Below are 19,374 nucleotides of genomic sequence, written 5' to 3'. Positions count from 1 at the left end.
AAGTTCAATATGCTATTAGTATTTAGAATATGTGATACATACCAATAGAAGAGCAACAAGAACAATGGCGATTTTCTTGACGATAGATGTTATTCAAGTAGCTTGGATGAAAAGAAGATTTTTCGGAGCCAGATGAACACGTAGAATAACGTCTATCAGTGTCCGAGTTGGAACCGGAACAAGAAGACAAACGTCGAAGCATAAAGTTGTCCTCCGAGCTGGATATGGAGCAAGAAGAGAGCTTATGGGATAACCATGCATCCGATGATCCCACTGTAATAAAATAGATTAATTAACAACATTGAATCATGTGTACAACGCATCATTAACTTTGCGGACGTCAATCAAAATATATCCGCCAATATACTTTTACTTTTAGATGTGAACCGGAAAATTTTTAATATTTAAAAATTGAAATAAGTAAAGGTTCTATATGATATTCAATCAAATATAAAGAAATAAAGGGCTGAAGTTCTGTATTCAATCTAAGCCCGATGATTTGATAAAATGTTACAGGCACCTAACATTTATTAAATATACTCGAATGACATAAATATGCGGAACAGTCTAATTCTTAAGATATTAAAATTTTTATTATTTTGTTAGATTAGAAAAAAAATTTTAAAAAAGAAGAAAAAGGTTAAAATATCAGGCACTCTTAGCGAAATTTGAGTTTGGTGGTTTGTTTTTGAAATATTGCGTTTCAAAATCGGAATGACCGTTCCTTTATTACCTCCACAGAGTATCGTTGGAAAGCTCTTGCCTACAAAATGCTTGCCTTTTCAAAAATACTACACACGGGTAATCACGGGTCAAAGGATCACGGTAGTGATGACATTTATCGGATAGCGCCGCTCCTAACGCTCGGCGACACTGGTCCTAGCGGCTGCCGCGCGCGCGGTAAGGAAAGGAAAGGAGGCGTATACCATCGGAGAATCGGCCGAAAAGATGAAATAATTCCGAGCCCTGGCCTAGAGAAAGCGTCGTATGAAAAACGACGACATGGCCCCTCTTAGGCTTCTCTCTGGTCTAACTGAGCGGTGCGCAAATAAACGGTGTGCAAGTGAGCGGTGCGCAAATAAACGGTGTCCAAGTGAGCGGTGTGCAAGTGAACGGTGCGCAACTGAACGGTGTGCAAGTGAACGGTGCGCAACTGAACGGTGCCTAATAGAACCGTGTGCAAAGTATCGTGTCTATTTGCACCGTGTCTATCTGCACGGTGTCTAATTGTACGGTGTCCAAGTGAAGGCCACTCGTATTAAATACCCAGTCAATGTAAATCAGAGCTCGGAATTGCACATTTCGGGCCGATTTTCGAGACGACGCCTCCTGTTCCTCCACTACCGTTAGGCCGCTGGCGACCGAGCCGCCGATAGCTCTGGCTTAGGAGCGTTTTATATTAGAAATAGGCACAGTTGTTTAGGCATCTCTCAGGAAATCGTAACATTTTCTTCGCTACATAAATAATGTTTATGGTAATTATACAGTATCGCTACCTTCCCTCCGAATTTGATCCAATTAGGCTTATTCGACGCGTTTTTGTGTGAAATAAAACTTTCCTATCTGAAAAAAGTGTCGCTCTGCCCCGCGAAGCGAGATGTTAATCGTTAAGAGGATGCTAAAGTCATATTGTTACCGACCGAATTTCAATTTTCTAAAAAAGATGGCGTTTTTTATTGCTTTAATAGAATTACAAATCCTTTGGTGTAAATAAAGTACATATGCTAATCTTTCGGCCGTTGGTCAAATTTAAACCAAAAAATAAAAAAAATTTTGAAAATTTACCGACAATGTCACCTCAAAAAATATCATATTTTTTATATCAAAATTATACTGCTTCAATCTGTAAAACAAGGTCAGGTGCCGAAGAAGAGCGTATAAAACAATAATGGAAAACCAAAAAAATAGAGCTTAGAGACTTATTTTCAAAACGCCACCCTTTTCCAGATTTATGCAAAGCATGTGTGCAATATAGAAAGAATAAGGTAAAAAAGAGCTATAGATTAGTTCCGGGATTTTGGGATAGAGGTAGAGCGCTATACAGTTCTCAATGCTATCTGTCATATACAGAATCTTTTAGGTTAGTTATGTGTGAGTTAGTTGTGTGCGTGTGTGTGTTTGTGTTATGTGCTACGAAACCCGACTGAAAAAATGGGTTGAAGGCACTCTGAAGGATAAAGTGTATGTATTACACATAAATTTTGCAACATTTCCATTATTTAATTACATACACTTATATTCTAATTTCTGTAAAATACTTTTATTTATGTGCTTCATGTGTATATATTTTGTATGTTATGTGCTCCATATATGTACATTTACATCAAATTATCTATGTAAAAAGTTAATATTTTGTATGTTGTATACATTTTTATAATAAATGTATATGTCATAGAACTTATATTATATATTAGTTATATGACGTATGACATATGTCTAAATTTCCTAAAAAATTATGGATTTTCATGAAAAACGTGTCAGACAATTTTAATGCAGAATTTTATGTTCTTTCAGAATATGCAATAAAAAATACTACATTTTATTTAAAAAAACAAAGTTGACCTTCATATGACCTTCAATTTTATCTTCATCAAAAACTCAAGCCCACCATCTTGTGTCCCCTTCCGAACCCTACAACTTTTGTTTGAAACATTTTTCTCTAAACTCAACAGCGTTTGAAATATTCGCCTGGCTAGATTAAAATGAAACACCCTGTATACGACAATTTTTTTGAAAAGTATTAAAGTATATACTGTAATGTATTAAAGTCGAGTCGAATTTGAACCAAACAAGACAAAAAATTAGAAAAGTATATTTTTATTTATCGACTTTTGGGTCACTTCATAGAAATAATCGCTTTATATAAAAATTATGCAGTTTTTGTGTATAAAACAAAAAATAATATTAATGCAGAATATGTGAAAGAATAACATTCAATTCTTAGAATCGAGTTTAAAGGTGTAGTTTTAAAAAAACACCTCGAACTGAAATTTATGCATATACTTGCATGCAATATCGAAATAATGAGATAAAACAGAGTTATTACTTCAAGGATATAGCTATAGAGGCGCTATACAGGGTGTCCCAAAGTTTGCGGCCCAACCGTTGTGTACAGATATAGCGGGTCAAACTGAATAAGTAAGTCCTTTACCACTTTGTGAAATTTTCAATAATTAATTAGAAAATAATTAATAAAGATCCGCCAATCCGCGCAAGTATTCCCCGAGCGCCGAGCGCGCGGCAAGTAGGACCCACCCAGCATAGCATAATACAAAGCGCGGCAGAGCGGTGGGAGGGACACTCTCTTGGCTAACTATGCACACTACACACGAGCGGCGCGTGACATGGAGGGTCCTACTCGCCGCGCGCTCGGCGCTCAGGGAATACTTGCGCGGATTGGCAGACCTTTATTAATTATTTTCTAATTAATTATTGAAAATTTTGCAAAGTGGTAAAGGACTTACTTATTCAGTTTGACCCGCTCTATCTGTACACGACGGTTGGGCCGCGAACTTTGGGACACCCTGTATATGTAGTTCTCAGTGCTATCTGTCATATACATTAAAATCTTTTAGGTTAGGTGTTATGCGTGTGTTAGTTATGTGCGTGTATTACGTGCTAAGAAACCTGACTGAAGAAAATAGATTGACGGCACTCTAAAGAATAAAAAAAGTGTATGTATTATATATTAATTTTGCAACATTTTTGCAACATTTTTATTATTTAATTACATACATTTATATTCTAATTTCTGTAAAATACTTTTATTCATGTGCTTCATGTGTATATATTATCTATCAAAAAATTACCTTTTTGAAAGAAAGGTAAAAAAGAGGCGCCAAGTACACGCTCTTGTCACAACTAAAACAAAATAGTATTGTTTTACTTTTCAAAAAAATTGTATTAGAGGTACAAATAAGTTTTAAAGCGTTTTTTTGAAAATTCAAGATTTTTTTGCAGAAATTCAATAATACATTTAAATATCAAAATATTCTCCGTTATTATCTATGACCTTGCGCCATCTTTCGGGCAGTTTACGAATTCCGGCAGTGAAGAAAGTTTCGTCTTTTGATTTAATAAAATCGTCGACCCATTTTCGCACTTCTTCAATATTCCAGAAGCGTACCTCAGACAATGCGTTTTGCATCGACCGGAACAAGTGATAATCACTTGGCGCTATATTTGGCGAATAGGCCGGGTGCGGTAGAACATTCCAACCAAGCATCAATAATGTTTTTTTGACCGTTTTAGCGACATGAGGCCTAGCGTTGTCATGAAGCAATTTCACCGGACGCAATCCTTTGCCAGTATATGGACGTTTTCGACGGATTTCTTCGTTCAATCTCAATAGTTGTCGACTATAGCGATCACCATCAACCGTTTCACGTGGTTGCAGAAGCTCATAATATAGCACATCCTGCATATCCCACTATATACAGAGCATTACCTTTTGGTCGTGGATATTCCACTTTGGCGTTGATGTGGATGGTTGGCCGGGATCTACCCATGATTTTTTTCGCTGGGGATTATCGTAATATATCCACTTTTCATCACCCGTTACGATTTTCCACAGGAAAGACTTTCTGTGCTGTTTGTTGTACAGATTCAGACACATTTCGACACGGTTATCTGTTCTTCTGGCTCAATTCGTGTGGTACCCACTTTCCCTCTTTCTGAATCTTTCCCATCTTCTGTAAACGGTTGGAAAAGGTTTGTTGCTTTACTCCCAGTTGTAATGCAAGCTCTTTTTGCGTGTGGGACGAATTTTCATCGAGTAATGCTTGCAATTCATCGTTCTCAGTCTTGAGAGAGGCTCCGCTACGTTCACGATCGCTAACGTCGAAATCACCTTCTTTAAACCGTCTGAACCAAAATTCACACGTACTTTTGAATACAACGTTGTCTCTAAGAATCAAACAAATTGATGCACACACTTTTGCGGCGCTCTTTCCTTGATGGAATTCATAGCGAGTGCAGTGCCGAATAAATTGTTTCTCGTTTGCCATTTTCAAGCTGCTACAATTTAGGTTACACAAACAATATCGTGAAGTTGGTTGTTATTTTTTATGTTACCATATAAACACTACAAAATCGGAAAAGGGCGGGAGAATATTTAAATTTTGAATTACTTTCTTATGTTCTACAAAAAACGCTTTAAAACTTATTTGTACCCCTAATATATATTAAACCTTTCAAAAAAAACCTGTCGTATATATCAAAACCTTTCAAAAAATGCTGTCGTATATTAATATAATTAACTATATTATATACTAATATATTTTATCATATTTTACATATACTATATATATTATAAAAAAATAAATACATAAATAAAAAAACAAAAAATAAAAAATATTAAAAAACGCAAAAAAAACTTGGCGCTACTACACCTCAAAGTATTATAAAGCAATGAAATTAACATGTAGTTTGCTATAGCAGCGCCAAGTTTTTTTGCGTTTTTTAATATTTTTTTTTTTTTGTTTTTTTATTTATGTATTTATTTTTTTATTTTTACACAGTCTAACATTTATCGATGATCGAACAAGATGGGTAGAAGTATACATGCTCAAGTCATAGGACGAAGTCAAAAACGCCTTCTTTAAATATAAAGCATTAGCTGAAAATCAACAAGAGCGTAAAATCAAAATAATACGCACGGATAATGGATTAGAATACTGTGGAAAGAATTTTATGGACGAATTGGATAGATCGGGTATTAAACGTAAGCGAATAGTCGCTTTTACCCCACAACAAAACGGAATAGCCGAGAGAATGAACAGAACATTGACCGAAATGGCACGATGTATGATGCTACAGACTGGACTACCATTACGTTTTTGAGCAGAGGCAATTAATACATTCGCATATATAAGAAACCGATCGCCAACAAAATCACTCGAGGATGTAACCCCTTATGAAATGTGGTTTCAGGAGAAACCAAGCGTCATTTAAAAACATTTGGTTATAAAGCTTTTGCATTAAATAAGACACTAGCCAAAGGAAAGTTCAAACCAAGGTCAACTGAATGCATACCTCTAGGATACAGTCACGAGTCGAAAGCATATTGCCTGTGGAATAAGGAATCTCAAAAAAAGAGCAGAGATGTAAAATTCATAAACGAGTTAGCAAAACATCAGCAGAATCTACACTGGATGTTGACTTACTAAAATCAGGTACAGCAGCAAATGAAGATGACGAACGCAAGACTCTGTCAGAAGATGAAGCTGATAAAAAAGTGGATCAGACCAAAGAAAATTCTAGTCAAAAAAATATCCGTACACCTTCGACTTCGCAAACACACAGAGGGCCCAGAAGGCCGAAAACAATACGAAGCGGAGCGCCAGGGAGACCAAAAAAGATATATAACCTTAAACCAATCTCTATAGAATTTGCACAATTAGTGTTTGATGATCCCACAGAATCTACCTTAGAAGAAGCCTTATCTGGACCGCACCAAGAAGAATGGAAAGAAGCCCTGAAATTAGAATTTGATGAACTCGAAAAGGCAAGCATATGGAAACTCACGAAGTGCCCGGCAGAAAAGACTCCAATAGAATCTCGTTGGGCCCTTAAAACGAAGTACAACCCTGACGGTTCACTGGAACGTCGTAAAGCACGACTAGTAACAAAGGGATGTTCGCAGCTTCCTGGAATCAATTATAAAGAAACTTTTGCACCAGTGGCAAGATTACAATCCATACGAACTGTAATAGCATTGTTAGTGGAATTAGGCTTAACCTTATATCACCTTGACATAACTATGACATATACACATGGAGACTCGGATGAAGACATATACATGATCCAACTACAAGGTTTTTGTAAAACAAAGATTTGAGGATTACGTCTATAAACTTCAAAAGTTCTTGTATGGATTAAAACAATCAGGGAGACAATGGAATCGTAAACTGAACGAAGTTCTTGGAAAATTAGGATTACGCCCTATAAGCGCCGACGCATGTGTCTACACTATGCAAAAGGATGACACCATATTAATCATCACTGTTTATGTCGACGATTTAATAGTGGCCGTAAATAAATCAGAACTTTTCGTGCAAATAAAAAATTATTTAAATTATGAGTTTCAGACACGAGACCTGGGAATGCTCAAATACTGCCTTGGTATCGAATTCAAACAAGATGTGAATGCAGGACGCATCGAGATGTACCAGCACAAATACATTAGGAACCTTTTGGATAAATTCAACATGAACAGCGCAAAACAAGCATCAACACCAATAGAACCAAAAACCAAATTTAATAAGAATGAAAAGGCGCCACCGCCAAACGTTAAATAGACGTTTAATTGGTTCACTTTTGTATGCAGCAACAGCAACAAGACCAGATATCGCTTATACTGTGAGTATTTTGAGCGGCTTTAACTGGACCGCAGCTAAGCGGGTTTTAAGGTATCTAAAGAAGACAATTAACGATAGTTTAATATTTTAACGACAAGCCAATCCGTTGATTGCATACGTGGACGCCTACTGGGGTGGAGACATAAATGACCGGAAGTCTCGTACAGGCTATGTTTTCAAATTAGCAGGCACAGCTATAGCATGGGAATCCAGAAAACAGAAAATCGTTGCCCTATCTACGACTGAGGCAGAATACATCGCTCTATCTGAAGCGGCAAAAGAAGCTAAATACATTCGAAAATTTCTGCAAGAAACTGGATTATGAAAACAGTACATCATTATCAACCACTATTTATTGCGATAATCAAAGAGCCGAAAAATTAACAAAAAACCCAGTAAATCATTCGAGATCGAATGCATATAGATATACGTTACCACTTCGTTAGACAAACGTATGAAGAAGATGAAATAGACGTGCATACCAACAAATGAGATGGTTGCTGATATGTTAACGAAAGGATTAAGTGCACCAAACCACGAAAAATTTCTAAAAGAACTAAGGATCAAAAGAGTAACAAAACTAAATGTAAATAATAAACAAAATCACGATTCAGGGAGGGTGTTGAAATGTAGAAGCATATTCAAATAAACTGCGATTTCTAACATCTTGACTACCACCTATTATCGATTCAATGTATTACCTTTGATTATCGATTCTGTTATATATCATTTCCTTTTATATCTTTTTACCTCACTTCCTTTTTTCAACTTTCTTACTTTTTTCCCGACTGTGAAATAAACGTATCCGTGATATTATAAAATCTGCTTGCAACATTATATTTATTCACCCATCAAAATACCTTGATCACTAAAAACAACATATTTTATTTAATAATATTTATATTTATTATGTTTATATTTTATATTTTATTATATTTTTATAATTTAATAATTTGATTTCTATATCAAATAATATAAAAAATATATAAGGAATAGGCTCGTATATAAATCAAATTATTACAAATTGAAAGGCATTTCGAGCCATCGCTGGATGTTAGTGCGAGAATTATTAATATTTTTCATACAGAAAATTGATTTTTGTCTACTAGAGACATTATTAAAGTGTACACGATCTCGGATTCGAGATACTAAAGTGTACGAACATTACATACATTTATCTCATTTTCGAGAATCCAAATGTACGAAATAAAGGAAAGAAAAGAAGTTATTAGAAAGATGGGAGAACGAGAGAAAAATATCAGAGCGCTAGTGGCTAAGCCAGGATTTGAACCCGGGTCTTTCACTTTCCGGGCGACTGTTCTGATCACTAAACTACTCAGACCCCACGCTTCTAACATTCACTCTCGCTGGTTTTTAGGAAATAAACAAATCTGTAGGAAAACGACACGACTTGAAGCCCGCGTGATTTTAAAATCATTAATATATAAGGAATTATATAAAAAATATATTTGATAATTTATTAGAAAATATTTCACTATTTACTACTTATATTTCTTATGTATAATATTATTTATAATTAAAACAAATTAATCATACGTTTAGAAAGAAATTTTTTATTTATTTCCCGGTATTTCGATTTGAATATGTAAAGTATACAGGGACTGATTGGACCAATTAGACCAGTGCACAGTGGGCCAAGAGACCAGAAAAACTGGCCAAAAGTCCGTCTAAAGTTAATTTTGTTTAAAATTGTGAAATTATATACCAATATAAGGTTTTTGGGGTCGCTGATTTCGAATTTAATATTACCATTTTGAAATTCAAAATGGCGAATCCAAAATGGCGAACATAATATGCAAAAACAAGTCAATTTGTACTGAAAATCTTTTTTTAACGGTTTTTGGGGTAACTGTTTACGAATTTGATATTATTATTTTGAAATTTAAAATAACAGATTCAAAAATCTTAATTTTTTATAAATTAAAAATATAATATTGGCTCAAATTATTCAAATAAATTATTAACAACAAGCTACAGAGCCCAAGCTGGATTTTCGTGCTTAATTTATTAATATATTATAACAAATGTTTAGGTCAATCTAGACGTTTCGACCATCTGGTTGTGGTCATCTTCAGTAGTTAGTTATTATAAAATTCGGAACATATTAATAAACAATCGTTACTTATAAAACTAATTCGGATATTACAATCTTCTTATATTCGTTACATTTAAAAATTGTTTATTAATATGTTCCGAATTTTATAATAACTAACTACTGAAGATGACCACAACCAGATGGTCGAAACGTCTAGATTGACCTAAACATTTGTTATAATATATTAATAAATTAAGCACGAAAATCCAGCTTGGGCTCTGTAGCTTGTTGTTAATAATTTATTTTAATTTTTTATGTTTATTATAAATTATATGTTAAATTATATTTAAAAAGAATTTTCTTTTTTAGTGCTTTGAACTCTTACACCTATCGCTATCTAATGACGGAGAGTAGTGACCAGATATTATATTATTTTTGTCACTCACTATTTGGGGTGTTTTTTAGGAGTGAAATTTTACAGATCACATGTAATTTATAAATAATAATTTATGTATAGTATAATTTATCTATAAGTTATCGCCAAGTTTTTTTGTATTTTTTAATAAATATTTTGTTATTTTAATTAAATTTTTTTTAAATCAAATTTTGATCAGTTTTATTTATACATTTTATGAATATTTTATGTATGTTTATTTTGAATTTGCACCTTGAATAACATATCAGTTACTTTTCATGTTGGTGATATATTAAAAATTTAGATAATTATTAAAATATAAACATATTGGAATGTCTTTTTTGGAACTTGGCCAGATCTTATCATTTATGAATTTTTGTGCTATTAGTTGTTTTCGCTAAACTAATTTTTTACATTTTGTTGTCTTGACCAAACAATTTAGTTGTTAAATTTTATTTGCTAGAACTAAATATTTTGTTTGAGTAATTCAATAGCGTTTTATTCATCATTAATATAAGATTACAACACGGATCGCAACATTACATATTTCCAGAACATTTGATTTTGTTACTTTGAGAAAATTTCTTAAAGTTTATTATCATTAAAACCGTACAAAAAACTTTGCTGGTTATCTGATAGAATATTTTATCAGTGTGGATATAATATGTCGAACTGCGAGGCCAGCTTTATTTTTTTGTGAGAATTACTAAGTTTCGAGATATAACAAATAAAAAGTGCAATTGTATTACATACACAATTTCAGAAGTGTTAAAGATTAAACTTGCCTTTGAATTGGATTTGAGTGCAAAATGAACAAGAACGTCATTGTAAATACGCTAAAAGAATGAAGCCTCGAAAAGTGGTCATCCAAATTTATTAAAACGTTAAATCGTTAAAGATTAATCAAAATTATTCCACATAATATAACCTTATAACTTATAATGTATATATTAATAATTAATCAAATATTCAATGTACATATTATATCTGTCTTTCAAATGCCTATAACGTAAAAGTTGTACATATGAAGGTTTTGCCCATTGAATTTGTTTTATTAGAAACACAAGAATTATAACTTAAAAAATTTAGACAATTTGATCAAACTTAGTTTTCCTATAAAATAAATAATTAAATATTAAAAAGACTACAAATAAAATTAAAAAATGCAGTAAAAAAGTTAAGAGCTAAAGTTGGGTTTGTACCAAAATATAAATGACTTTTGTTCACATTGTACGTTTCGGCCCGTTATCAGACCATCGTCAGTAAATAATAATTTCAAAATGTGATATGACACTTTAAAAAACATTAATCTACTGTCATTCGTTAAAAAATTACAAATAAGCGCAATTATAAACTAAGAAAAATTATAACTGAATCTTCTTCTGCGTAAATTAATGTGAATTAAAATTATATAGTAGACGCTATTATAAACTAAACAATAATCATAATCGAGTCTTCTCTGTGTAAATTAATGTGTGTCACTTGATAAAACTGTAATATTAAGCGCAAATTAGTCTCGAAAACTAATTAACTTTACTTAATTAATTGAGTTATAGCTATTTGAAAGTTGCTTTGCTTTTTGATGAAAAACAAATAATTCCCTAATTTTGTAAGGAGTATATTTTTAAACTTTCTGTTGCATAAACACAAAATGCTATTTTTATATACTTTGCGTACTCTTTTAGTTTTGTAAGATCTTTTGTTGGTATATTCTATGTAGAGTTAAAGAAAAAATTTGTTAAATTTGATACCTTGTAAAGGATAACTTGTGTGAATGTCATACATCGGACATCTTTGAATACTTTTCTTATGTCGCATTCTTCCATCCTCAGGCTCGGACCCACTGAGACAACTAGACGAATTATAATTATCCTCTCCCGCTACTCTGTTGAAGGTATTTTTCTTTGTAAGCTGATGCTTTTTTTTCTTGTCAGTTGAGTGACGTAATTCAAATACTTTAGCATCACCCAAGGTCATTTGCATGGCAATTCGTGCGGAGGTCGAGTCTATAAATTCAATCACGGCATACTCTTCGTTGGCAGACAATTCTGGTCTTCTGGAGATTGCTTGTCGTACCTAAGTAAAAATGGTTAAAATTGTATTTTTTATAAAAAAAAGATTAACAAAAAAGACCACAAAAACTAAAGCGCGAAGGCGACAAAAAATTTTATTATCAATACAAAGTAGTGTGATATTAATACAGATATACATAGATACAGAAACGTTTCAGCCCAATTTTGGACCTTCGTCCTTTAACAAAGTTTTTTAAACTTGGTTAATATATATTATTCATGCTAGAAAATCCGAACCACTTGAAAATATTATTTTACATGTTTTAAAGATATAATAGTTTCAAAAATTGCTGACGGATATTAAATTGATCTTTGATTATAATTTGAATAGAAGGTTTTTTTTCTTTTTTCTTATTATTTTGTTTTGTATATCCGGAATCACAATACTTGATAATAATTATGTTTGTTGTTATCTTATGAACTAATTAATCGATCTGCTTTCAATATTATATGTGTAATTATAATATGTACTTTCACTTGTACGTGTATTTTACTCACAATTAGCTGATTAATTTAATTCAACATTTATATAGTATATAGGGTGTTATGTAACTGGTGGTACAAGCGGGAATTTTATTCTATATTTTCGATTTAGTTTTTCATGTAGAATTAAGGCACTATAAACGTGAGTATTTTCACATCTGCGCCATTTTTGCTCCATTCCCCCACTCCTTGCCCTCTCGCCCTTTTAGCTTCTTAGCTCGCCCTCGCTGAGCTAAGAAGTTTATGGTGATTAGGTGAGAGGGCAAGGAGTGGGGGAATGGAGCGAAAATGGCGCAGACATGAGAATACCTACATCTTTAGTGCTCTAGTAGAATCACCACCTTCCCGCTTGTACTACCAGTTACATGACACACTGTATAATGCCTCTTTTACAAATGCACTTTGCTAATTTTTATAATGCTGATAAAGACTTGTGATGAGACGAAATGGATATCACAATAAATAATTTAATCTTTTGCGCTTCAACAACTGCGCAGGAGTTTTCATTTGCTTTATATGTAATTTTAATTTTGTTATTAAGAACCACATCTTTTTTGATTATTTTTTTGTTGTAAAAACAGATTTTTATAATTTCTGTATTTATAACTATATTTATAAATTGTATTTATAAATTATTTAAATTTATAATTCTGTATTTATAACTTCTGTATTTTTATAACTTCTATAATTTATGATAGATGTATATATTTGATATCTTCTTTATCTTTTTTTTAATAATATGATATATTCTACATAAGTTGTGTTTGAATGGCAAAAAGAGAATTATAATTCTTTTTATATTTGCTGTTTGAAAATTTTGAATTTATAATAATGTTGTCGTTAATACAAAATACATGTATACTGAGAAAAATGTTCTGTATGATTCAACAAACTGCCTATTCGATTTTCGATGAAACAAATAGATTCCGATTGAATTTACTAGAGTTCTCATTAATACAATAAGATTTTGGTAGATTCAACTAGAATCTAATAGATTCAACAATCTATTTAATTACAAATCAAACCAGATTCTGGTTGAATCTATTTTCGAAAAAGTGTTACTTAACACAGTATACCTCTGAGGTGTTTACATATAATTAGTTAAGTAATGCTTAATGTAAAATAACTGCTCTTGAAAAAATATATTCATGATAGAATATCAATAGTTAACTTTTATGAAGAGAACAAAATTTTTTTACACTTAAGTATAATGATAAAGTTTTATATTTTTGCATAACTAAATACATTTACTAAATGTAATACTTAGTATTTTTTCAAAACGTATAATTATTTATTTTATATATTCAAATAGTTATTCTAATAAATTTCATGAATTTCAATATAATTATGCCTTTTATAGATTTCAAATAATTTAGATATTTATATATACAAAGAAAAAATAAAAAAATTAGACTCTGATTTTGAAATTAATTGAAAATATCCTTTTACTTTTTTATTTTTTCTCGTATCATCTAAAGTTGAAATTTAAGATATAAGATAAAGAGATTAAAAACAGAAAAAGATAAAAATTTTCTTTCTTTACTTTTAACAATGTCGGAAAAAATTAGTAGAATTAATTAGTTAGTTATTTCATATAAGACGTGCTATAAAAAAATTTGAAATTATTGCTCTTTTTCTCAATGAAATAGAGGTGTACTTATTATTAATTTACTTTAGCATCCAATTTTTCATACCAAGAATATAAGCAATAATATTCTTTTTACATCTTAAATTTTAACTTTTATATTAATGTTTTTATATTACTCTCAAATAAAAAATTCTATTAAAATAGATAGACATTTGGATGCATTTTTGTTCCATAATTACAGCATGTATCTTAAAAAATTGTAGCATATTTATTCAAAGGTCCGCACTGGACATTAATTTTGTCGACATATTATGGTCACAATGAAATACTGTAGTTATGCACAATAAATGTTACAATCATGCATAACATATGTCGCCAAATAAAGTTCATCTAGAAATATGACAACATTTAGCAGCATTTAATTGCGATTAAGAGTGATTATCATCGCATGTTGTTACAATTACATCATTATATGTTCTCATTTAATGTTCAGCATATCTGTCTATTTGAGATAATCCTTAAAATCCTTATAAAGTAAATAAATAAATATTTTATTATTTTATTATAATTTTTTCGAATATTTCAACAAGCTTTCATAGAGTTTCCACATTTTCAATTATACAAAACAAAAAATTTGTTAACATGTCAATATTGCAGTATCAAATTAATTGCATGATAAATAACTAAACAAAAGTGTAAAATTTTTTATTACTGCATATGTTATAAATGAAATCAATTATATCTTTCTACATATTACCTTTCAATTATAATCTTGCCAGTTGATTTTGAATCTATGTAATTTATGCATATTAAATGAGTGAGATTACAACATGATAAAAATTTTTAATTTTTGTTTTAAAAGAAGTATAGAAAATGTCAAAGTTGTTAAATAAATATTTGTAAACAAATTAACTATTAATTTAACCTTGATAGATAACAACTGTGATGTGAGAATTAACTAGAATAATCGCTGAGTAATCGTTACTGCAATGGAAACCTTGCTAATTAAACTCTCACGAATTAAATATAGCTTGTTAGAACATAGGTAATAATGAACGTAAAACTGCAATTCATACAATGATTACAGCATAACGGCTTTAATGCATTTTTTGCATGGTATAATGCAATTACAGGAAAATTTGGTGAGTAAGGATTAAATCACAAATAAGCATTAATCAAACTATCAACTATCATCAACAGATTTGTGCAATGTTCTAGACCAGAGCTCGGAATTACACATCTCGAGCCGATTCCCGAGACGACGCCTCTTGTTCCCTCACTACCGCCCGGCCGCTGGCGACCGAGCCGCTGATAGCTCTGACTCAGGAGCGTTTTATATAAGAAATAGGCTGGGTTATTTAGGCATCTCTCAGAAAATCGTAACATTTTCTTCGCTACGTAAATAATGTTTATTTTCATTAATAATTAAATATATATATATATTACATACATAATATATACATATATTTAATTATTAATGAAAATAAACATCATTTATATAGCAAAGATAATGTTACGATTTCCTGAGAAATGCCTAAACAACCCAGCCTATTTCTAATATAAAACGCTTCTGAGCCAGAGCTATCAGCGGCTCGGTCGCCAACGGCCGGGCGGTAGTGAGAGAACAGGAGGCGTCGTCTCGGGAATCAGCTCGAAATGTGCAACTAATTCCGAGCTCTGTTCTAGACCGTTGAGTTGTTCATAGTAATTGTAAAGTTGTGACATTGACAATTATGCGATGTTAATATTTTCATTAATAATATTATCTTGTTTTCGCAATCTACTCGAAAGCATAAAAATTAATAGACTAATTAATAAACTATTACTAATACTTTGACATTGAATTGGTTTTGAAAGTCACGTAAAGGTCAATATAAAAAAATGTTTAAAATAACAACATTATATTTTTATAGTTAATGTTAAGCTGTTTTGAAAATGATATGAATAAACCATTTTTATTAAGAATTGTGTACAACATTTTGCATTTTATTATCAAATATTTTGACATAAAATATGAAATATCTTATAAAATATTCATTTTGTTATGACTTTATAATATTATGATTTTATAAATATTCTTATATGTAGAATGATAAAGAATTGATTTATGTATTATAAAAAAAAAACAAAATATTTATAAAACTCTATTACAGTTGGCATATGCATAAGCAGATTTAAGTATTTAAAACAAAAACTTTTTGGCACTTTAATCTTAAATAACGTTGCTATTATATAATTACAGTTGTTTTAAATTTCTAAGTAATTTTTTTGTACTATTAAAATAAAATCGATTTGATTTTTTTTGAAAAATCTAATGTGTAATTTTTTAATGGCCGCTATTCTGTTAAAAATTATTATATTTTAAAAAGCTATAATTGTACAATAAACACTACTTAAGATTAAAATGTTACCAACATTTTTTATTTTATATATGTATAATTGCGAAGAATCTTTGATTGTCTTTACGGAGATGTTTCATTAATTGATTATATATTAATAAAAAAAATAAAACTTTATAATATTTTTTCTATTAAATTATTCTTAAAAGTACTACAAGTATTTTTAAGTATTTCATTTTAAATGCCACAGATATCTCAAAAATTAAGAAAAATACGAAAAAGTGTTTTAAATAAAAATTGTAGGATTTCGAGAGAGAAATAGATGGTAATATTTATTTGACTCTGGATTGACTTTGAAAAGCCCCATCCAGATCAACATAAAAATCTTAAAAGGAAATTCTCCTTTCTTATTGCATATTCTTGTAGAATGTCGAGGCATTTTCAAAACACTTGTTACAAATCTAACAAAAAATAGGAATTTTTATTTAAAATTTTTATGTTGACCTTGCTGAGGATTTTCAAGGACATTTCAGAACCAAATAAATATTACTATCTTTTTTCTCCTTCAAAATCCTATAATTTTTGTTTAAAATAGAGACAGCTCTGATTCTGATTGTGAATAAAATTGAACAGATTGATGATTAATATAATTTTTATATATTTACTTTGATTTAATATAATTTTTTACAATGTAATTGTATATGTAATACGTTGATTGATTTTATTATGAAATTTTAAAATAATATTTTACTTATTTATTTATTTATTTATTTATAACAAATAAGTATTTTTGAAATAGTTATAGGTTTTAAAATATGCAAATAATTCTAATAATTATAAAATATAATTTTTTAAATATTTTTTAAATAAATTAATAATTTACTTGATTGCACACTTAAGAAAATGTGGAAAAAAGAAAAAAAGAGAGTTATAAAGAACAAGGCTCGAACTTGAAATATGCATTAGCATTATAGCTGGTCGTCTTTCTCGCTCGGCTATGCTTCCTATCTGTCAATTTCTTCTACACCGACTAGACAGATTATACACACAAAAAATTTTAAACAATTTTTTTCCTAAACTACTGCATAGTAATGGGAGAGGTACATTATAACATATTTTAAGTTCGGCAAAATCCGTGATGTTCAAACTTGAGCATCTTTTTGTACATAAGTTTGACATATTTTATCACTAATAATTTCGAAGATATTGCAATGGGTCGATATAAATTATATAGTGAGAAGCTTAAATTATATACAGTGTAGGGCATTTAAAATGTTATAAACTGTTAACTCTCAAAGTACGCATCATAGAAAAAAATATCTCAGATACAAGTTGTAGAGTTCGAATGAGGAAAGCTAGTAGTAATGTTCAATTTGACTTTTAATTAAATTTTCAAGGTCAAATTATGGTTAACTTTTTAAATTTTTTTTAATGGAAATATATATTTTTCTTAGCAAATTCTGATTGTATTCTTAAAAATAACTGTAAAAAAACTTTTTAATCTGGTTTGACAATATTTGCAATCAAACATTGCAAGAACGATTCGTTTGCCATCAATACGTTAGTAAAGTACCCATCATAGCAAAAAATATTATAGATAAAAGAAAAATATCATAGATAAACTGCTTGGTATGAAAGAGGGGGAAAAAATAGAGATGTTAGTTTGGCTTTGGATGTAGGTGTCATGAGAAATATCTTAAATCGCGAAAGGTTTGTAACAAATGTTTTAAAAATGTTTAAACATCAGCTACAAAAATATGTAATAAAAAAATAGAGGTTCCCATTTAAGATTTTTATGTTGACTTTGACAACGCTTTTCACGGTCATTCGAGAGTCAAATAAATATAATCATCTTTTTTCCCTCTCGAAATCGTATAATTCTTGTTGGAAACACTTTTTCATATCTTTTTTAATTTCTGAGATATTTGCCTGTGACATTTAAAGTAGAATATCCTATATTTATTGATATACTTAAGTTATACAAATTTTGCATAAAAGTACATAAAAAAATTAAAACTGTACGTTATAATCTGTCTGACCAAAAGAACAAAGTATTTTACCTCAGATGGTGCGGGATATCCAGGTCTGAGCACTCTTATCAGTGCTATTTCACCATAAGGTTTAAAAATCTCAGCAACAGATTCCACTGTTAATTTTTCAATTGGTAGTCTAGCCACTAAAATAGTTCTAGATGGCATTGTTTGATCAAAAGGTGGTAAAGGATCTATTCTACGCAACTTAGTCCCTTGTGGATTGATTTCAAGTTTCTTAGATCTTGTTAATGCTTCTCTAATCACTCTCCAATCCCTGCTAAAATGCTTTACTCTCTTAAAGCTAGATATCAATTTAAGAGACACATAGCCCTCTTTATTTCTTTTTACATGTTTCAACAAGAAAGCATCTTTTATGATATTTTTGTCAGAAAAATAAAATTCCACTTGAGTACATATTTTATCAGCCAATTCATCATTCAACGTTATGGTATCTGTTACTTTTTCAACTGCTGGAGTTTCTAATGATACATTCAATTTTTGCTGTTCCAGTTCCTTTAATGTATCATCCACGGAATCAGCGCCCGAATCTTGATCAATATTAATCTCTTTCACAGACTTAATCTCACTATCATAATCCGATAAATCAGCTTCCTCGCTTTTGGAACCTCTTCTGTCAAACGAAAGGCTTACGTCGCTATCAACAGAAGAAATGCTGTCTCTCGTTTCAGATTTCTTCATAGGTGGAGGCAAAAATGGTAATGATTTGCCAATCATATCTTCTGATTCTTGACGTGTTTCCAATTCCATTTTTATCAGCGACTATCTCTAAAAATTATGAAGAAGTCGTTAGCAACTTTGTTAATAACACATATTTACTTTTTCTTTAAACTTTGCACATATTTTCATACATTAGATATATTTAAAAACTTGTCACTGATAAAATAATCTTTTATCTATAATAAAGCTTTCACATTATATGTATGTAATTACAATTATCGATTGTGATAAATAAAAATAAATAAGATTAAATTAATAATTGAACATTAAAAAGGCTCATACGAATAAAATC

General features: G+C 30.6%; 1 protein-coding gene across 6 annotated transcripts in view; it reads right to left on the bottom strand.

Annotated features, from left to right (window-relative positions):
• The window catches only part of Achl (La ribonucleoprotein translational regulator Achilles), a 65,804-nt gene that overhangs the window by 38,392 nt on the left and 8,038 nt on the right, over window positions 1-19,374 (bottom strand). For all 6 annotated transcript variants that reach the window (XM_067358484.1, XM_067358489.1, XM_067358488.1 and 3 more), the window contains 3 exons: window positions 18,372-19,130; window positions 11,581-11,905; window positions 43-273 (listed from right to left, as the gene is read on the bottom strand). In XM_067358484.1, the coding sequence (XP_067214585.1) occupies window positions 43-273; window positions 11,581-11,905; window positions 18,372-19,112 (1,297 nt within the window). In that variant the 5' untranslated portion in view covers window positions 19,113-19,130. The remainder of the gene's footprint in view (window positions 1-42; window positions 274-11,580; window positions 11,906-18,371; window positions 19,131-19,374) is intronic.

This window comes from Linepithema humile, chromosome 6 (genome assembly GCF_040581485.1).
Source record: "Linepithema humile isolate Giens D197 chromosome 6, Lhum_UNIL_v1.0, whole genome shotgun sequence".
Taxonomy (NCBI): Eukaryota; Metazoa; Arthropoda; class Insecta; order Hymenoptera; family Formicidae; genus Linepithema; species Linepithema humile.
The sequence above is the reverse complement of the archived record's forward strand: the minus strand, read 5'-3'. Positions and strand labels throughout refer to the sequence as shown.